The following is a 16151-nucleotide window of genomic DNA, read 5'->3' on the forward strand; positions in this document are numbered from 1 at the left end:
GTTGACTGGTGGCATTGCAATATTGTAGAAAAATAGAATAAAATTGTTTATGGACTGTGTTTAAATCAGAGAAAACAAGCCAAAGGTATTCATGAACATCAATAAAGATTTATAACAATACAATTCATTACCATTGTTTGGATTAATATCGTAATAATTACACACTTTTTACATTATGAAAATAAGTCATAAATAGTGTAAAAATAATTCTGAAGATCAACTTCTCACAAACTAGGAACCCTGTAAACAAGTTAAAAAAGCAAATAAAAACAAATTAGAAACTGAACACAATGCAACTGTTGCCAAACGGCAAATTAAAAACCACACACATCTTTTGATTCAACAATGTCAAGTGGAGAAATGATAATGAAATTGAAATAAGAAATCAAACAGAGAAAATTCAATCTTTCAATTATTTACACTACTGAAAAAAACAGGTTTGTGCCATATTTACAGTGATAAGACACAACACATTCTTAGAATAATCAATTACATGAGACTTGCCCAAAAACATTAAGAAAAATACGCAGTGTAATGCTTGCCAAAATATTTTTTTTGTATTTTCTTCTTATTTTGTATTTATGCGATTTTTGGCAATATAAAAATAGCTGCACATAGAGATGAACTTTAAAAAGTAAAAAATACAAATAAAAATATAATATTTTCTAAAAGAAAATCAGATACATACATCTTTTAAAAATGTTAAGTTGCATGAAACATTTACAACAGTATAAAGCATATTCACATAAATGTCAACAATATGTAAGACATTCTTTTGTGAATCCAATTTATTAATATTTCTCAGATATGTGAGAATATCCACTGCATTTTGAGAAATGATGGTACTTTCTTTGTTTTCAATAAATCATAACAGGTCAGGTTGAAAAAGTCTTCCTATTTTCAAAAGGCCAATTATGTCAATCAACAGCATAGGGAATCTTATGAATTTAAATATATTTTAAAAAATCAGACATGTCATTAAAATATTTCAGTATTGGGTTAGCAAAAAATAAATCCACCAAAAATTTAAGTTGAAAGGGTATCTCTGTTGTGGTGTATAGTAAATCTAGCCAACATGAAGATATTTCAACAAATATGGGAAAAAGTAGGGGCTGAAGGTCAATGGAATCATAATTGGTCAATCACATTAATTCCACTAGGAATGAATGATTTTAATAGCCAGAATCAAACATCAAACATATGTAATTGTTCTTGTTATTTATGAGGTTGCTATGGACTTGACCTTCTAGAGATAGCAGGTTTGTTTTTTTGTTTTGGCAGAAGTTGGAAAAGTTCATTTTTGGTAATGTTAATATAACTTGATTAGCAAGAAATAGAGAAAAAAGCAATATTTGCATATTCCTATGATTGTTTATTAGACAATATTAAAACACCACCCACCATTCAAGCATAACTTACTCCTGGGCAAGATAAAATATATGGGTAAAAAAAAAAGATGAAAAGTGGTGCTAACGTTTTATGCTACAATAGTAACATTAAAAAAATAAAAACCTTGGAAAATTAAGCATTTTCTAAGTGATAAAAATTTAAGATACTAAAGACAATTTTTATAGGTCCTGACAAGCTGATTCAACCATTTTCCAAACTAGCAAAGGACATGTAGAGTGAACTACTGATGCATAAGTTCATACTGTCCCATTAGAACATCATGCACAGAAAGTAAATTTAAGGATAGACTTTTTCGGTGAGTAGAAATTTAAAATATTCTCATGTTTTCAATAAAATCAAATAAAAAAAGAAAAGTTCTGCAAGACTGCTTTTCATGATAAAAGTAAAAACTAGAAGAAAAATATAGGCATATTTGTGTGTCAGGTACACTACGAAGGTATGCAGACTTGCCTAACCCTGGTTTTGTCGTACTTAATCAAATTATAGATGAGAATGAAAGTTGCCAAAGGCATATGGTATATGAAAAGAACATAAAATAAGAAGATCCATGATCCAAGTAAAGACACATCATCTATAGGTATACCATTTTGTTTTACATTAAGAAGACTGGTCATTGAACCATAGTTAGAGCAAATTCGTGAACTTTAAAAATAAAATCACACACTAACAGTTTAGGAATGCTAAACAGAGAAATGAAATTATCCACAGTAGAGTTGTACTGTCCATAAAGAAAAAGAAAAGAAATATTTCAGCACCAACATGAATGAAAAACAATTTTAAAGCTAAAACACATACCAATTTGGTATCTTTAAAAGATGCTTATCAGAAATAGAATCTGATCTTGACTTATTTCCAATGTGTCTTTCATGTATTTTTTCTCAATACTCTATCCAATAATATAAACTAAAAGAAAGAAATCTTTACGAAAAATATGTATCTGCCGACACATATATCAGAAAACATAATTAATTGGTTCATGTGGTAATTATTTGAGGATTCTCTATATTGATGACAAAATGGATGGCTGCAAATACTTTAGTAACCAAGAGTTTAAGATTATCCATAGTGGTTAAGACCTAGTAATTCCACTGAACAAAGTACTATCGCCCCTTTGTTTTTCCCAAGGAAATAAATGTAATGGAAGTTTATAGCTTCCTTTAATCATGGAATAAAAGTCAGTGTTGTCGAAGTCAAAGCAAAATCCCAATATACACATAGGACAGAATAGTATTCATAAAGGGCTGTTTTTTTAAAAAAAAAAAATTTGTACATAAAATGATTATCTTTGAGGTATTCTCTTTTGAAGCTGTGCAAGTTTTAAATAGTGATCCATCTTAATACCTGTTCCTAATAGGTGAGTAGAAAGAAAGATAGACAGGACGAAATATAGCTACCAGATTTTTCTCAAGACACTACTGTTTGTTTTCCTGAAGAAACTGTGGTTCTACCTGCGTTAGTTCATCTTTACAATCCATTTAAGACAAATCATTTTAGGCATTGAACAATATCTTATCCTAACCATGTCATACAAGAGATGGGTAGAAAAATGCCCTCTGTTGTTTTAAAAATGCCAAATTGGCTTCAGAGTGTGGAATGTTACTAGAAACGTGACCGATTAAATTGATCTAATAGTTTGATCATCTTTCTAATCTTGAAAACTTAATGGAAATAAAAAGAAGGCATTTTTGTATAATTGAATGTTCGGTTATATAATATGAAAGAGATCATAAGGGTATTAGGATCCTATGAAGTTTATGATCCTTGTCTTATAATAATATCTTAACTGTTGTCACCATAAGCCAATTATGAACTAATTTCCCCTCTGGTGGTGAAAACCTACCATAAAACTAGAAAATTTCCCACAAAACGGCATTAAGTCAGAAGAATCATATTATTTCGTGGGCTGAAAGAGTGACTCTCCTCATTGATGATGATTCTCCTAATGGAACTCTTCCACTTAGAATAAACCATTTCAAAACATGCTACCAACACTTCACTGTGCAAAAAAATGCTCAGTCTAATACCGGTTAGGTAACTTTTGAACAAGTAGATGAAAAAATACTCTCTTTTTGGCAACTATATTTCACAGCTTTCTGAGATCTCAGATTTGGTCTGTGCATAAGACAAACACTTAGAAATGTAAAAAAAAAAAAAAGATAAATCTAAATACAGATAAAACTGAGACCTAAATAGAACAAAAAAATAGAAATTAGTTAATACTATTAAATGTGACCAAATCTTGACTTTATCTTAACTGATAATCACTATGTATATTTATCATATAGAAAAAAAGTCAGAAAGTACTGAAAAAATTGCTTAACTTTGATATTTTACAATGACTGAACTGAAAGTGAAGCTTCTTTTACATTCTCTTCAATTATTCAGAACAAGAGAGGAAGTTAGTAAAATGTCACCTTGACTTTTGGTACCAAATTATTAGGATTTGAAGACCTTTCTTAAAAAAATTGTTCAAAACAAATACGAAAAAAGCTGAAGCAAATCTTTTCTTAGTATTCTTTGGACTAAAAAAAGAAAAGTATTAAAAAAAAATAGAAAACATCTTTCTGTTTCTAGAACTTTGTAGAAAATGGTTGAAATGGTTGGATCTTCGAGAGAAGGGAAGCTCCCATATCAGCTTCGGTAGAGATTGTGGGGTGAGCCCTCTTACATCATCAGGAAAGGTTATTTCAGTCAACCCCTTCTCAGGATGTGCAATTTCTTTAGCAACTTGAGCTTTGGTGGGATGCACACACCCTTCAACCTCAGAAACAGGGGCTGCCATTCCAAGAATCTTCTACCCAGAAGAAATACTGTATGTCTCTCTCATTTTTCAAAAACATCCATATGAAAACTTGCTGGAATTCAGGTAATTAAGAAAAAAGTCTGTTGTTCTGGGTGCCTGAATTTGTAAACCTCTTTCCTACTTGGTCACACAAGAAACAATGCAGGATGCGTAACCGGTCCTCTTTCCTGGTCTTCACTGCCGAGGGCAGCCCAAGGAAAACTGGCGGCACAACCAGCTCAACTCCTTGATATTTCAACCAAGGCAGCCATGTGAGCCCACAATACTGGAAGCTGTAGATCTGCAGTTGGGACTGCAACTCCGTCAAAATACAAGACCATTTGTGTGTGTGCTCTCTGCCACTTTATCTCTTTTTGGCAATAAGCCATGGTGTAACCCCCTTGAGTTGACAAGAGAAATAAAAGCTCAGCTGTGATCAAAGGAGTCATCAAGTGGCATGCTAGTATCTGAAGTCGCACAACAAGCAGGTTTGGCACACAGTCATGCTTTTTTAGTCAGTATCAATGGGTGGTGTAGAATCAATGCTAACAGTGAAGGTGAGTAGGGATGTGACGGTAAACTCTAAAATCAGTCAGTATAGAAATTTTCATAGTTTAGAGTCCATATTTGGTCACAATTTCATGTAAACTATTCCATGGCATCTTTTGTCCATGCAATTAACAAGCCCAAAGTAAAAAAATAGCAAGAATAATCATTCTCTATCACTGATAGGTCCATATAAACACATATCTTCACATAAGATAAAGAGATACTGATGTATATTTTTTGCAGGCTTCCCACTAATTTCACATATTGCCCAATTTTGGATGGAAGCAAAGAAAAGATGGACATATGTACTACCGCAAACAGGAAGAAGCAGCTATATGTAAACATATCTCAGACTTGTCAAATCTGCAATTCCATTTTCAACTATAAATATAAAAAGTGGACCATTATATACACAACTTCATGCTTGGAAGGTTAGATTCATCACTGCAGAAAAACAAACAATGAAAAAGACAAATATATAGAATTAGTAGTCTAAGATAAAAATTTCAAATTAACATTTATTTTAAGAAAACTGGTAGAACCCTGAAGTGTTTTTTTTTTAAACTAATTAGTCAGTCAATAACTGTCCTAGACATTACTTTTCTAAAACTCCAGTGTCATCAAAATTGCCATCCTAGATTCAACCCATATTTTCCATTTTGTTGCCAAGAAGTTTGTGGTGTTTGTTTCAGTACCTATTCTGGGAAAGCAGAAAACTAGGATTTTTAAAAACATATATGTACCACAATTAAAATACATGTCCTATTTATAATTTGTATAATTGTCTCCAAGCATTAAAATACACTGTGGAAAGGCTGAGAATTCTAATCTCAGTGGCACCATTTACTTCACTGACACCTGACTATAATACTCTACTTCTTGTTTTCTCCTTTTCTTCTTTTTTGCTAGTCCTGCCTGGCCGCGGACAATGTGCGAGGTAAACCTGCCTGCTATCTTTAGGCCAATAGGTTCCATTGTGATCTAAGGTGCCGTAAATCGCTGGTTCCTATGAAAGCTATAGCTTTTTTCCTATTAAATGGTTTTAATCTCCAGATGAGGATGGATAACAACTTTAATAGCCTGGAAGTATTTTCCTAACCATAAATTCTGCTGTTTACTCACCAATTACATGAACTGATACATCATTATTCTTCAAAATTTAGAAAACTGAACTATAGCTAGAAAAAAAAGTAATTTAAAAAAAGCTCATATCATTTTTGAATGAAAAAAATTATTATTGAGAGTAGCATGACCAGAGAGACTTGTTCATCAATCACAGTGATTTACACTACTGTCAGAATCTGAATTTTCAGTCAAACATTTACCACTATGCTCTAGAGGCTAATAAACAAAATGTTTAAAAGGGTAGTCTACAAAACACAGGACTGACCAAAAGGAATCTACTGGATTTCTTTGAAAATATCATTTAAAAAAAAATTTGATTTGACTGACAGTGTATTTGATTAAGTACAAATGTAATCAAAGGATCTAGCTAAGTAGACCACATAAGAGATTTTAGACCATTCCATTTTCCTAATGGTTTTTCTCTTCTTTTTTAGGGAGAGATTGATCACAATGATTTGCATCTGTGTGGAGAGCAAGTGAGGACGAGTGTGGTAAGCAATACTATAATTTTATCATTGAGTGATTATTCTTTATATAAGAAGATACTAGATTTAAGAGATTCTTAATTTTATGAAGACAATAGTATTTATTCTGCGGAAAAATGAATACTTAAAAGGGAAATTTCTGATTTTCTGATGCTACTCATGTTATTACTAGGTTTGTCCTTTTCCTGAAACAAAAAGATGATGAGTGTTTTGCTTGTTATCATTATTATGCCCTTACAAACAGGAAGTGATTCAGAAGCAGCTGAACATGATATGAACCCAAGTTCTGAGTAATGTCAGAAAGATGATAAAGTAATAAGCCTTTCGCATCTCTTTGTATCTAAGGTGTGCCCATGACTGTATTAAAAAATCATTATAGTATTAGGTTACAGGTCAAAGGTTAAAGAGTAAATGGTAATTCCAACTCAGGGTGGTATTAAAAATTCTGAGAACAGAGGTTATGATGGTAAAAGGATACGTTTCTCAGGTGAAGAAGAATATGATGATAGGCCCATCTTCCTGAGAACAACTTGACATCAGATGTGATTGAGATAACTATCAGACAGGCTGGAAGTGGAATTTGGGAAGCTACTAAATAAATGACGCTGCTGAGAGAGAAGGAAGGCGTTTCTTTCCCTGGTCAAGTGGTGTGAAAGTAGTTAAGCAAGAGAGTGAGTTACACAGGATCTCACAACATAGCTGATGAGCTAAGATGAAACCAGGAGAGTCAAGTTTCTCTTCATCTATCTGCAGTCCTACAGAGTTCTGTATAGTCTTATTGATGAAACATGCCTCTCAAAAATTACTGCATAAGCCACAAGGTGTTAGTGAAAAAGTTCAAAATCATCAAAGCAGTGTGTATACTTCCCTCTAGTTCATTTTTAAGCAATTCCTTGATTAAAGTTCTTCCACTAGTTTCCATCGTCACCTTCTAGTTCTGTTACCTATTAGTTCTGTGCCTTGGAAGTTACTTAACCTCTCTGAATTTCAGCTTCCTCATCAGCATCATTGAAGATAATTAAGACCCTATAGAGTTATGGTGAGGATTAAATGAAATAATACCCATTATATAAAAGGGCTTATCATGTAATAAGATTCTCCGTCAGCACAGTGACCACGGGCAGCCGTATAAAGAGGCTAGAATAAACTTAAACTATAAAGGACATCAACTTATATATAACCAGATTCTCCTAAATAAATCAAGGCATCATTGAAGAAAAAAGGTCATGCTTACATTTTCTGCTTTCTCAGCTTTGCAACTAAAATTGACAGGGTTCTACCATGTATTTGCATGTTTGCCTAAGTCATTGAGTATAAATAGAAAAATAATCACAATTAAGAACAGTTTTAAACAGTAGGAGGACAAAGTGTTTATTGAGAGAGAAGCAAACCATGCACTGCCTGCCCCTTTCCATTCCAAAGAGATGATTTGAGAGAGAAGGTTCCAAATTACAGTGTCTACTAGGAACCGTTTTTAGTCCTCAGTTTAGGAAGAAATTAGCAATGAACATATTAATCAAGAGATATTCTGGAGATGAAATCTTTTGCTTTTTAATATCCAAACAACTTTCAGCAACGTCAAATTCAAAAGGTCTGTTCTAAATGGAAAAGGCTAGGTCAGGTGAAGATAAAGGGAGTGCGCGTTTTTAGAAATAATTCCATTAAGCCTACCTTTTGCCAACAGCCAGGCATAGGTAATCCATCTGGCCCCTGTTTTAAAGAGAATAAGAATTCCTAAGGCTCCACAAAAGTGATCATACTTCATAATTCACATGCTCAGAGACTTAAAAAATGGATTTCTACGGATTAGGTAGCTTTAGTCATAGGCATCTTTTTCTAATTATAATAATTAACTCCCAATAGAATACCCAACGTTAGTTAAAATGCAGAAAATTCAAATGTTTTCTAGAGTGAGTACACATTTTAAAAATACATAAAGTATAGAAAAAATTATGCCTAATTTTGAAAAAGTAATTTACAAAGGATAGTGGTCTACTCAGTTCTACCGTTAGTCCATAAATCTGTACCATTCCTATAAATTTCATTAAAACACATTTCACAATTATCTTTATTAAATAAACCAAAATATGCTTTCTGGTCACTACGGTCTATGGTTAAATGCATAATAATGATGAATAATCAACGATGAACCATTTCTATCTGAAGTTTATAGCTCTTCACACACTGTCTTTCACTTTTCTATATTAAAAGAAGATACAGTGGAACATAATTAATTGAATTAAAAGAGAGGCAGCCTATCTCTATCTTTATAGTAAAAGGTTATCCACAGCACTTATCAAATTTTCTATTAAAATTCTTCAGAAGCCAGTTAACAAATTCTGAATAAACAAGAGATTCCTATATGTTGCAAAATTTGTTTTCATTTAAAGTGTAAGCACTCTTCAGATATAAATGGTACAAATAAGGCAGGGAGAGTTGGTACATTATGAGACATGCTTGTGTTTTCTCCCAAAAACATGACTGCGAAAATAATATTGCTTATTATCAATACCAAGCAAACAAAACAAAAGACTGGGCACTTACTGATATTTTCTAATTGTAATTATGGACTGAGTAATTTTTTTTCTATACATACAATCTCTTAAAAGACTTGAGAAGCATAAATTTATCTTTATAGAATCATGCTTAGCACTAAAAAATAATATAACATGCAAATCAAGTATAACCATCAGCACAACCATAAAATGTTTTCCTTTATACCTCAGAAAATATGAATATACTTTTTTAAAATGTAAAAAAAAAAAAACCTTTGAAATAGCTTTATAAGATATTTGGGAAAATTCGGTAATGCCAGATTGGTACAAGGAGAAGGATCATCCAGTAGAATTTTAGATTTTAGTATAAGGAGGATTTTGAGTTCATGCCAATGGAGATAGGGAGTTGTCTACTTTAGGAAAGTCAGTTTCAAAAGGAGGGACCATTAAATCGAAAAGGTTATGCGACAAAGAAGGGGGTTTGGGCTGCAGACTATTATCTGTTTAGAAGCTCAGGGAGGTTTGGTTTTCTTCCGTACAGCCTCTTAACAGCATTCCCTTGAATTGGCTAACTCCTGACCGCAAAAGCTTAACTCTGTAGGTTTGGTCTTATTTACTGCCTGACAAAAATTTATGGAAGAGGCAAAAATGCCTTTATTTCTTTTAGAGGAAAAGAAAAAAAAGTTCAATTTAGGGGTAAAACCCGAAGTTAGCTGTGCCTTTACATAGAAGCTTTTATGTAATTTTAATGTAGTCTTTAAATATTATTAAATATTCCCCAGAACGCAGACCTGGTGGTCCTGTCAGTTGTGAGAACGATGTCAGGAGATTAATTTGCAGTCATTGATAGAGATGCATGCGTGCTCTCTTCACTCTGCAGAGTTGCTGAAGGAGCTATTCATGCACATGCATGCAGTGTATTTATCATGTAAAGCTTGTTCCAGAAACACCACTTTACACTGATAGAGATGAATATGTAATAAACAAATGAGACCGCATGCAGGGTGGTAGGAAAGAGAAATACTGTACCAATTGGCAAGGGGCATCCAGCCCATCCAGGCCAGGCTGGCCTGGCTCCCCTTTTTCCCCCTTAACGCCACGGAATCCCTGTTTGTAAAGATTAACTCATAAAGTTACTAACACAAGAAATTGTTTATGCACAAATTATGCTAAAGAAATAATCACAATAATAAAAGGCTGGGAGAGGAGCAGCTCTGAAGTGAAAAGTAACACGCAGTGAAGCTGGACAAAGTAAAACAGAGCTTGACATAACCCTGTAATGAGGGCTGCTCTGGGAACAGTGACCTCTTTTGAGAAGTACAGAATAGTGCTGGTTCCTCTTCAGATCCCACATTCGTGTTCTAGTTGCAGGTCAATTCTTGAGTGTTAAGAAACCAGGCAGAGCTGGTGGCCAGAGACGAGGTGTGGAACATACCAGGATAACCCAGATAGATACTTTCAGTACTTTGAAGACATATTAAATGACCCCAATCAGAGCCCCTGCTGTTACGGGTCCCTCCAGCTTGCTCTTCTCCCAGTTTATCCCTTCATACATGACATCTGAAGACAGAGTTCCATGAGTCAGACATACCAACGGGCAAGGTGCATCTAATCCAGGGGCACCCTGTTCTCCTTTCTCCCCTTTAGGCCCCTTTTTGCCTTTCTTTCCCTTTTCCCCCTGTGAATACAAGGGTTTAAATAAAAGACAGGTTTTATTTGGGGGGAAATAATGATGATTCAAAAGATGGTTTAGCCAATAAAAGTCTGGAAGGGCATTTACCACTGTTTTTGATTCAGGTAAGGCATGATACTATAAAAAGAACAGAGTGACAATGGATTTTGGGCAACAATATATGGGGTTTTATTTATGATACTCAACAAGATGACAGGAGGAGACCTAAAAGGCTGTCACATCAGAAAAGAGGATCAGTGCTGACGTAGGGCCCAGAGCAGCAGTCCTTGTGAATGAGGCGTTTCTGCCATCGATCTGGAGTAGTGACAGATACCAACTGTACTGAAGCCAGCCGGTGGCAGGTGAAGTTCAGAGAAAGAATAGATACTTCACCCAATCTTCAATACCTGTCAATTTGTTGCTTTCTAATCCTATGATAAATGGAAGCTACATTGAGCCAGAGAAAAAGAAGAGAGTATTAATAGCTTCTATCATTTTGAAATATATCCGATTTTATGACTTATTTTTTAGCTCTCATTAAAAAATTTTCAATGTATTAAAAATATACTTCTATTTATTTTAACATTCTTTTTCAAGAAACTTAATAAGCAAATGCTTTCCTTATTAAGTCAGGTAAATAAATTTAAAAAGTGCTAATACTTCTCAACAATGCCAATTGGAGAAGCAGGCTTATTTATAAATTCAGGGCTCTTCTCTAATTCACTCGTATTGATCGCATGCCAGGTGTTCACAATGGTAAATAGGTTTCCAGCTTACAAAAGCCAAAAAAAAAAAATTCTGCTCAAGAGAGAAGCAGTTTGGACAAAGTTGAGCTAACACTAAAAAATGAGGTAGGCAGGATAATTACATTGTGGGAACGTAGCCATGGAAATTAGTATTTAGGAATCAAGGTAAAGGTTGTGGAAATCTGCATGGATCACACGGATGGAGGAATTAAGGAAAGGAGGCAAAAGGAGGAGAAGGTAGGAATGCACCTCAGCTGTTTCACATTAACATAAATATCTCTGCATATTTATAGACAAGAAGTTGGTGAGTGCAGAATACAAAATACAATACATATTTAAATCAGTGTATTCATTCTGCAATCAGGATGGCAGTTACATAAAACTGATTAATTTCAGAAGCAAAGCAACATAAATATTCAAAGGTGAAAAACATACTGAACAGAAATATATGAGATATGCATTCAAATTAATATATTCATTCTGAGTGAACAAAAAGCTCCTCATTTATCTCCTGTGTGCCAAAAAGATTGCATCAGAAGGCTCAGAATCAAAAACACTTGGATTTCTTTAATACTGGGAAAAGAGAAAAATTTTGTGTGGTTCAGTTGATCATAATCAAAGACAAAGACCTGAGAAGCCAGGGTGAAATGAGAGCAGATGTGACAGGAAATAAGCTAGAAGGAGCATTTGGGAGTAAATTGCTCACTCACGCAAGATGAATGAACATCCTTCTTCAGTGAGTAACTTCAGTGCTATGACATCAAATTGATTTAAACTTGTTTAGGTGAGCTCTTTTCTCATAGGACGCAGTGGACTCTTGTTCACATAGGTGTGACTGACACCAGGGGTGTTGGGTATTATTAATTAAGAATTCACTTCATTGATTTATAAATCAACCCAGATTAATAACTCAACAGAAAAATGTTGTCATATGAATGCTGAATGAATAGGGTATGTGAATTTTTCAGTAATATTTTAGCGAACTTCAAGCTTTATAGAAAACAGATAACTACTGTACAAAGAATAATATATCGGTGTTATTAACCAATATGGTTTTGTAACAGTTAGGGATTCCCTATGCAACACAAAACCTTATCTGTCATTGTGGGTATGAGTGCATAAGGGCTCCTGCTAATATTTGTCTCCCAGGTCAAAGAAGGTTCACATTTAGAATCTAATTTTCCTAAACATACAACTTTTATACATGAATCTGAAATATGGAAATATTCTATATGGGTGATTAACATTACTTGAGGATTAAATCTGTAGCTTAATGTTTTAATAAATGATAATACTGATCACTTCTTTGTTTAAAAGATAATTAAAATGAGTAACCTCATAATGGTGACATACTTTTGAGAAAGATTTTAGACTTAGACAACCCATTAGGTAAATAAGAAATAAATGCCTATAACCTTTAAAACAAGGGTCCCCAACCTCCGGGCTGTGGACTGGTACTGACCCACGGCCTGTCAGGAACCTGGCCACACAGCAAGAGGTGAGCCAGACGAGTGAGCGTCTGTATTTGCAGCTGCTCCCCAGCGCTAGCATCACCGCCTCGGCTCCACCTCAGGTCATCGGCATTAGATTCTCATAGCAGCACCTGTTCCTAGTGCCAAAAAGGTTGGGGACTGCTGCTTTAAAGCATACATACATTGAGCTAAAATACACAATTTACCTCAAAACATGTATCTTTTATAGTTAGAAGTTATAATTCAGAATAAAAGAACTATTTTCATGCCTTGTCTGTGAGATGGAGACAACATAGCACCAACCTCGAGGTTGCTGTGAAAGACTTATCACACATAAAGCTTTTGGGAAAATGCCTAAGAGCTTAATAAATGTAATGATATTGATGATGATGGTGGTGGTAAATGTAATGATATTGATGATGGTGGTGGTGGTAAATGTAATGATATTGATGATGATGGTGGTAAGTGTAATGATATTGATGATGATGGTGGTATTGGTAGTTTCACATAACTGCTCATCTCAGATCAGTCCTCTTGCCAGTGGAAAGCTAAGTAATATCTAAGGTCTAAAAATACACAGCAGGCTTAATGCCCTTCTTTCCTTGACAATTCTCATTTGACTGTGCTTTTCCACAGCTATGAACCTTACTGTTAAAGAGAATTTACAGGGTTTTTGAAAACAGCGTGTTGGTAAATAAATCAGGACACAAATTAATCTGAGGAATACAACTGGTTTAAATTTGAACTGAGAAGGTACACTTTCAGCCACTTTAAGAGTTTCACTATTCTACTGAAGTGCTAAGTTTTTGTTTGCTTCTTTTGCTGTGTCCAGTGTAAAAAATTATTTTTCGAAATCCAAGCAAAGGAGAACAGAAAGGAAAAATTATTTAAAAAATCCATAATCCAAAGTTTGCGTTTAGATATAAAACCATTTGCCTGCTTTTGGAGCCTATATACCCTGACATGGATGGTCCTGAGATAGAACCTAAGCACACTATCAAAAAATATACCAATATCTTCATTTAAAAGTATGCACAGTGTCTAAAAGTGGCACATCCTAACCTCTGCCTAATGGACTCGCTGGGGTTGATCAGTTACGCTGTTTGTCTTCCATTCTCCATTAAATCAAGGCACAAGACATATCTTCTGTCTCTCTTCTGGGAATATGTGAAGATAACTGAGGTGGGGGCTTTATAGGGTTAAATGCATTCTGCCAGAAGACTGCTGCAGATTTACGCTATTTCAGTTTAATGTAATAAATGCCCTTTTTCTTTCATTTAAAAGAATCCTTGAACGTTACATCTTTCAACACGTTGGTGTCGGGTAGTTGAAAAATTGTAGCCTGGCTATCTGGGGATTATAATTTTCTTCTATACTAGACAGTGCCCTTATTTATAGTGGGATAGCCTTCTTCATTCCTCTCTGAAGACCTGATGCCTTAGATCAAACATGGGCATGTTTTTGGAGCACAGGATGGAGAAAGATTAGATGTATGAAAGAGTCGCACAGGCTAAACAGCAAAGCAGACAGCATGAGAAAAATCAAATAGGCACATGCTGAGATGGAGAGGTCACCTTTTCTCCCTTTTCTCCTAGATCACCCTTCTCGCCTCGTGGACCAGGGAAGCCCTATAGGATAAATAAAAAGCAAACCAAAGAGATCTATTGATGTAACTGTGGCAAAATCGCATTGAAAATATAAATTTAAGATTTCATGTTTTCAAATGTAGATATAAAAAAATGGCATGCCCAACAATCTGAGAACTTAGCTAAAGTAGCACTTACAAAAAATAGTTAACTAACATCTATATACAACAGGTTTCTTGCTTTTTCTCCTAGGAAATGTATAGTGGAGAGAATATCAGGATACCAGTTTGAATCTAGACAAGTTCACTGCTCTGTGTGGCCTTGGGCAAACCACTTACCTCAGCATTTCAGTTCCTTGACCATAAAATGGGGTTAATGATCTACTACACAACTGTTGGCGAGAGCATTAAATGCGATGATATAAAGTACCAGAATTGTCTGCACACGATAGATGCTCAATAAACAGTAGCTATTATTACTTTTGTTATTGTTATTATTCACATAATACAGGGTGACCAGTGTTCATTTCAAGAGGCATTTACTTTTGAGATTCTCTATATTTACAGAATTATAAGATATATAGAGACTCTATGCTAAAAGGAAAATACTGCATAACAGATTTGAGACTAGTTATAACATATCATTCTCTAAGGGTAGCATGTGAAATATACTTCAATTTTATGTACATTTTTAAATAAATGATTCAGCTGCAGACATTGAGAGCACCCCTAATTTGGGTAAGTATTTTGAAGTGGTACTATCAACTATCAATTATTAACTTTACACCAGATAATTATTTTTTCTTTTATGTTTATCTTATGCAAATGCTAGTGGTGTATTTCATATTGCCTACATGTATAGCAATATATATTATATGCATAACTGTGCACAGAAAAAAGAAGTATTCTTGCTGTTATTGATGATGGAGCATCTATTGTAATAGGAAGATGTTTGATGCACGTATTACTTACATCAAGACCAGGCTCTCCATCTTTCCCCTGCCAAAGAACCATAGTAGCTACGTTAGTGTTCCTACGTTTCATAAATAGGTTATTGTTTTAGTTAAGGCTGCCTGGACATGCAACACTGGTATTAGAACTACTTCAGAAATGTGAAAAAAGATTCTTTATTGATTAGCAATACAAATCTCATTACTAAATAAGTAAAGTGACCGCTAATGTTGTTGTTAAGGGTCATGAAAAGTTTTTCTTATATAACAGGTTATTCAGTCTGTTATTTTGCTGAAGTTAAATGCTTGGTATCCGAGTTATCAATCCAAGAGTAAGCTGAAAGCAAAAATATGGTTTAGTTAATTTAAAAACCCATCAGCACTAATAGAGTATGCATTTGATAATTTAGTAGCTAGTTTATAAGTGAGTAAAAAATGTGGAAATTTTATTGTTAAATATAGTTTTAATTTGGCTAGATGTACACCTAGTCTATTAACATTGAGGGTGTGAAGGTCACAACTTAAATACTATTTTTAAGTAAGCTTTATAAATGAATGATCCCCACATACAAAAGGAGTCATAAGACTACTGAGCAAGGATAAAATCACTCCCATCGTGCAGATCATCAGGGCAGTGACCCTATTGTGTCAGATAGCAGATCCACCTAAAGTTACTGAGAAGTTGTTTTGATTCTGTCAACTGACATCTATTTCAAAATCAGCCTTCACTTGGAATCTGTTTTAAAATCGGCCTCTCTTTTAGCACTGAAGTAATCATGGTTTAAGTTTATTATTTCAGTTCATAAAAACTGGAAGGTACAAGGTATATGGAAGGTACATAGGGGTTAGAAACCTTACTACAGCATATGCTCCTATTGAA

General features: G+C 34.3%; 1 protein-coding gene across 2 annotated transcripts in view; it reads right to left on the reverse strand.

Moving 5' to 3' along the window:
• Positions 1-5075: 5075 nt before the first annotated feature.
• COL25A1 (collagen type XXV alpha 1 chain) overlaps positions 5076-16151 on the reverse strand; it is a 404747-nt gene continuing 393671 nt past the window's right edge. The window contains exons 33-37 of one of the 2 annotated variants that reach the window (XM_006918911.1): positions 15294-15320; positions 14311-14364; positions 9876-9953; positions 8023-8061; positions 5076-5185 (exon numbers count right to left, since the gene is read on the reverse strand). In XM_006918911.1, the coding sequence (XP_006918973.1) occupies positions 5183-5185; positions 8023-8061; positions 9876-9953; positions 14311-14364; positions 15294-15320 (201 nt within the window). In that variant the 3' untranslated portion in view covers positions 5076-5182. Of the gene's footprint in view, positions 5186-8022; positions 8062-9875; positions 9954-14036; positions 14365-15293; positions 15321-16151 lie in introns of those variants that run through there. The other variant, XM_015594880.1, reaches the window with a different exon arrangement.

Source organism: Pteropus alecto, unplaced genomic scaffold (assembly GCF_000325575.1).
Source record: "Pteropus alecto unplaced genomic scaffold, ASM32557v1 scaffold5, whole genome shotgun sequence".
In the NCBI taxonomy this organism is placed as follows: Eukaryota; Metazoa; Chordata; class Mammalia; order Chiroptera; family Pteropodidae; genus Pteropus; species Pteropus alecto.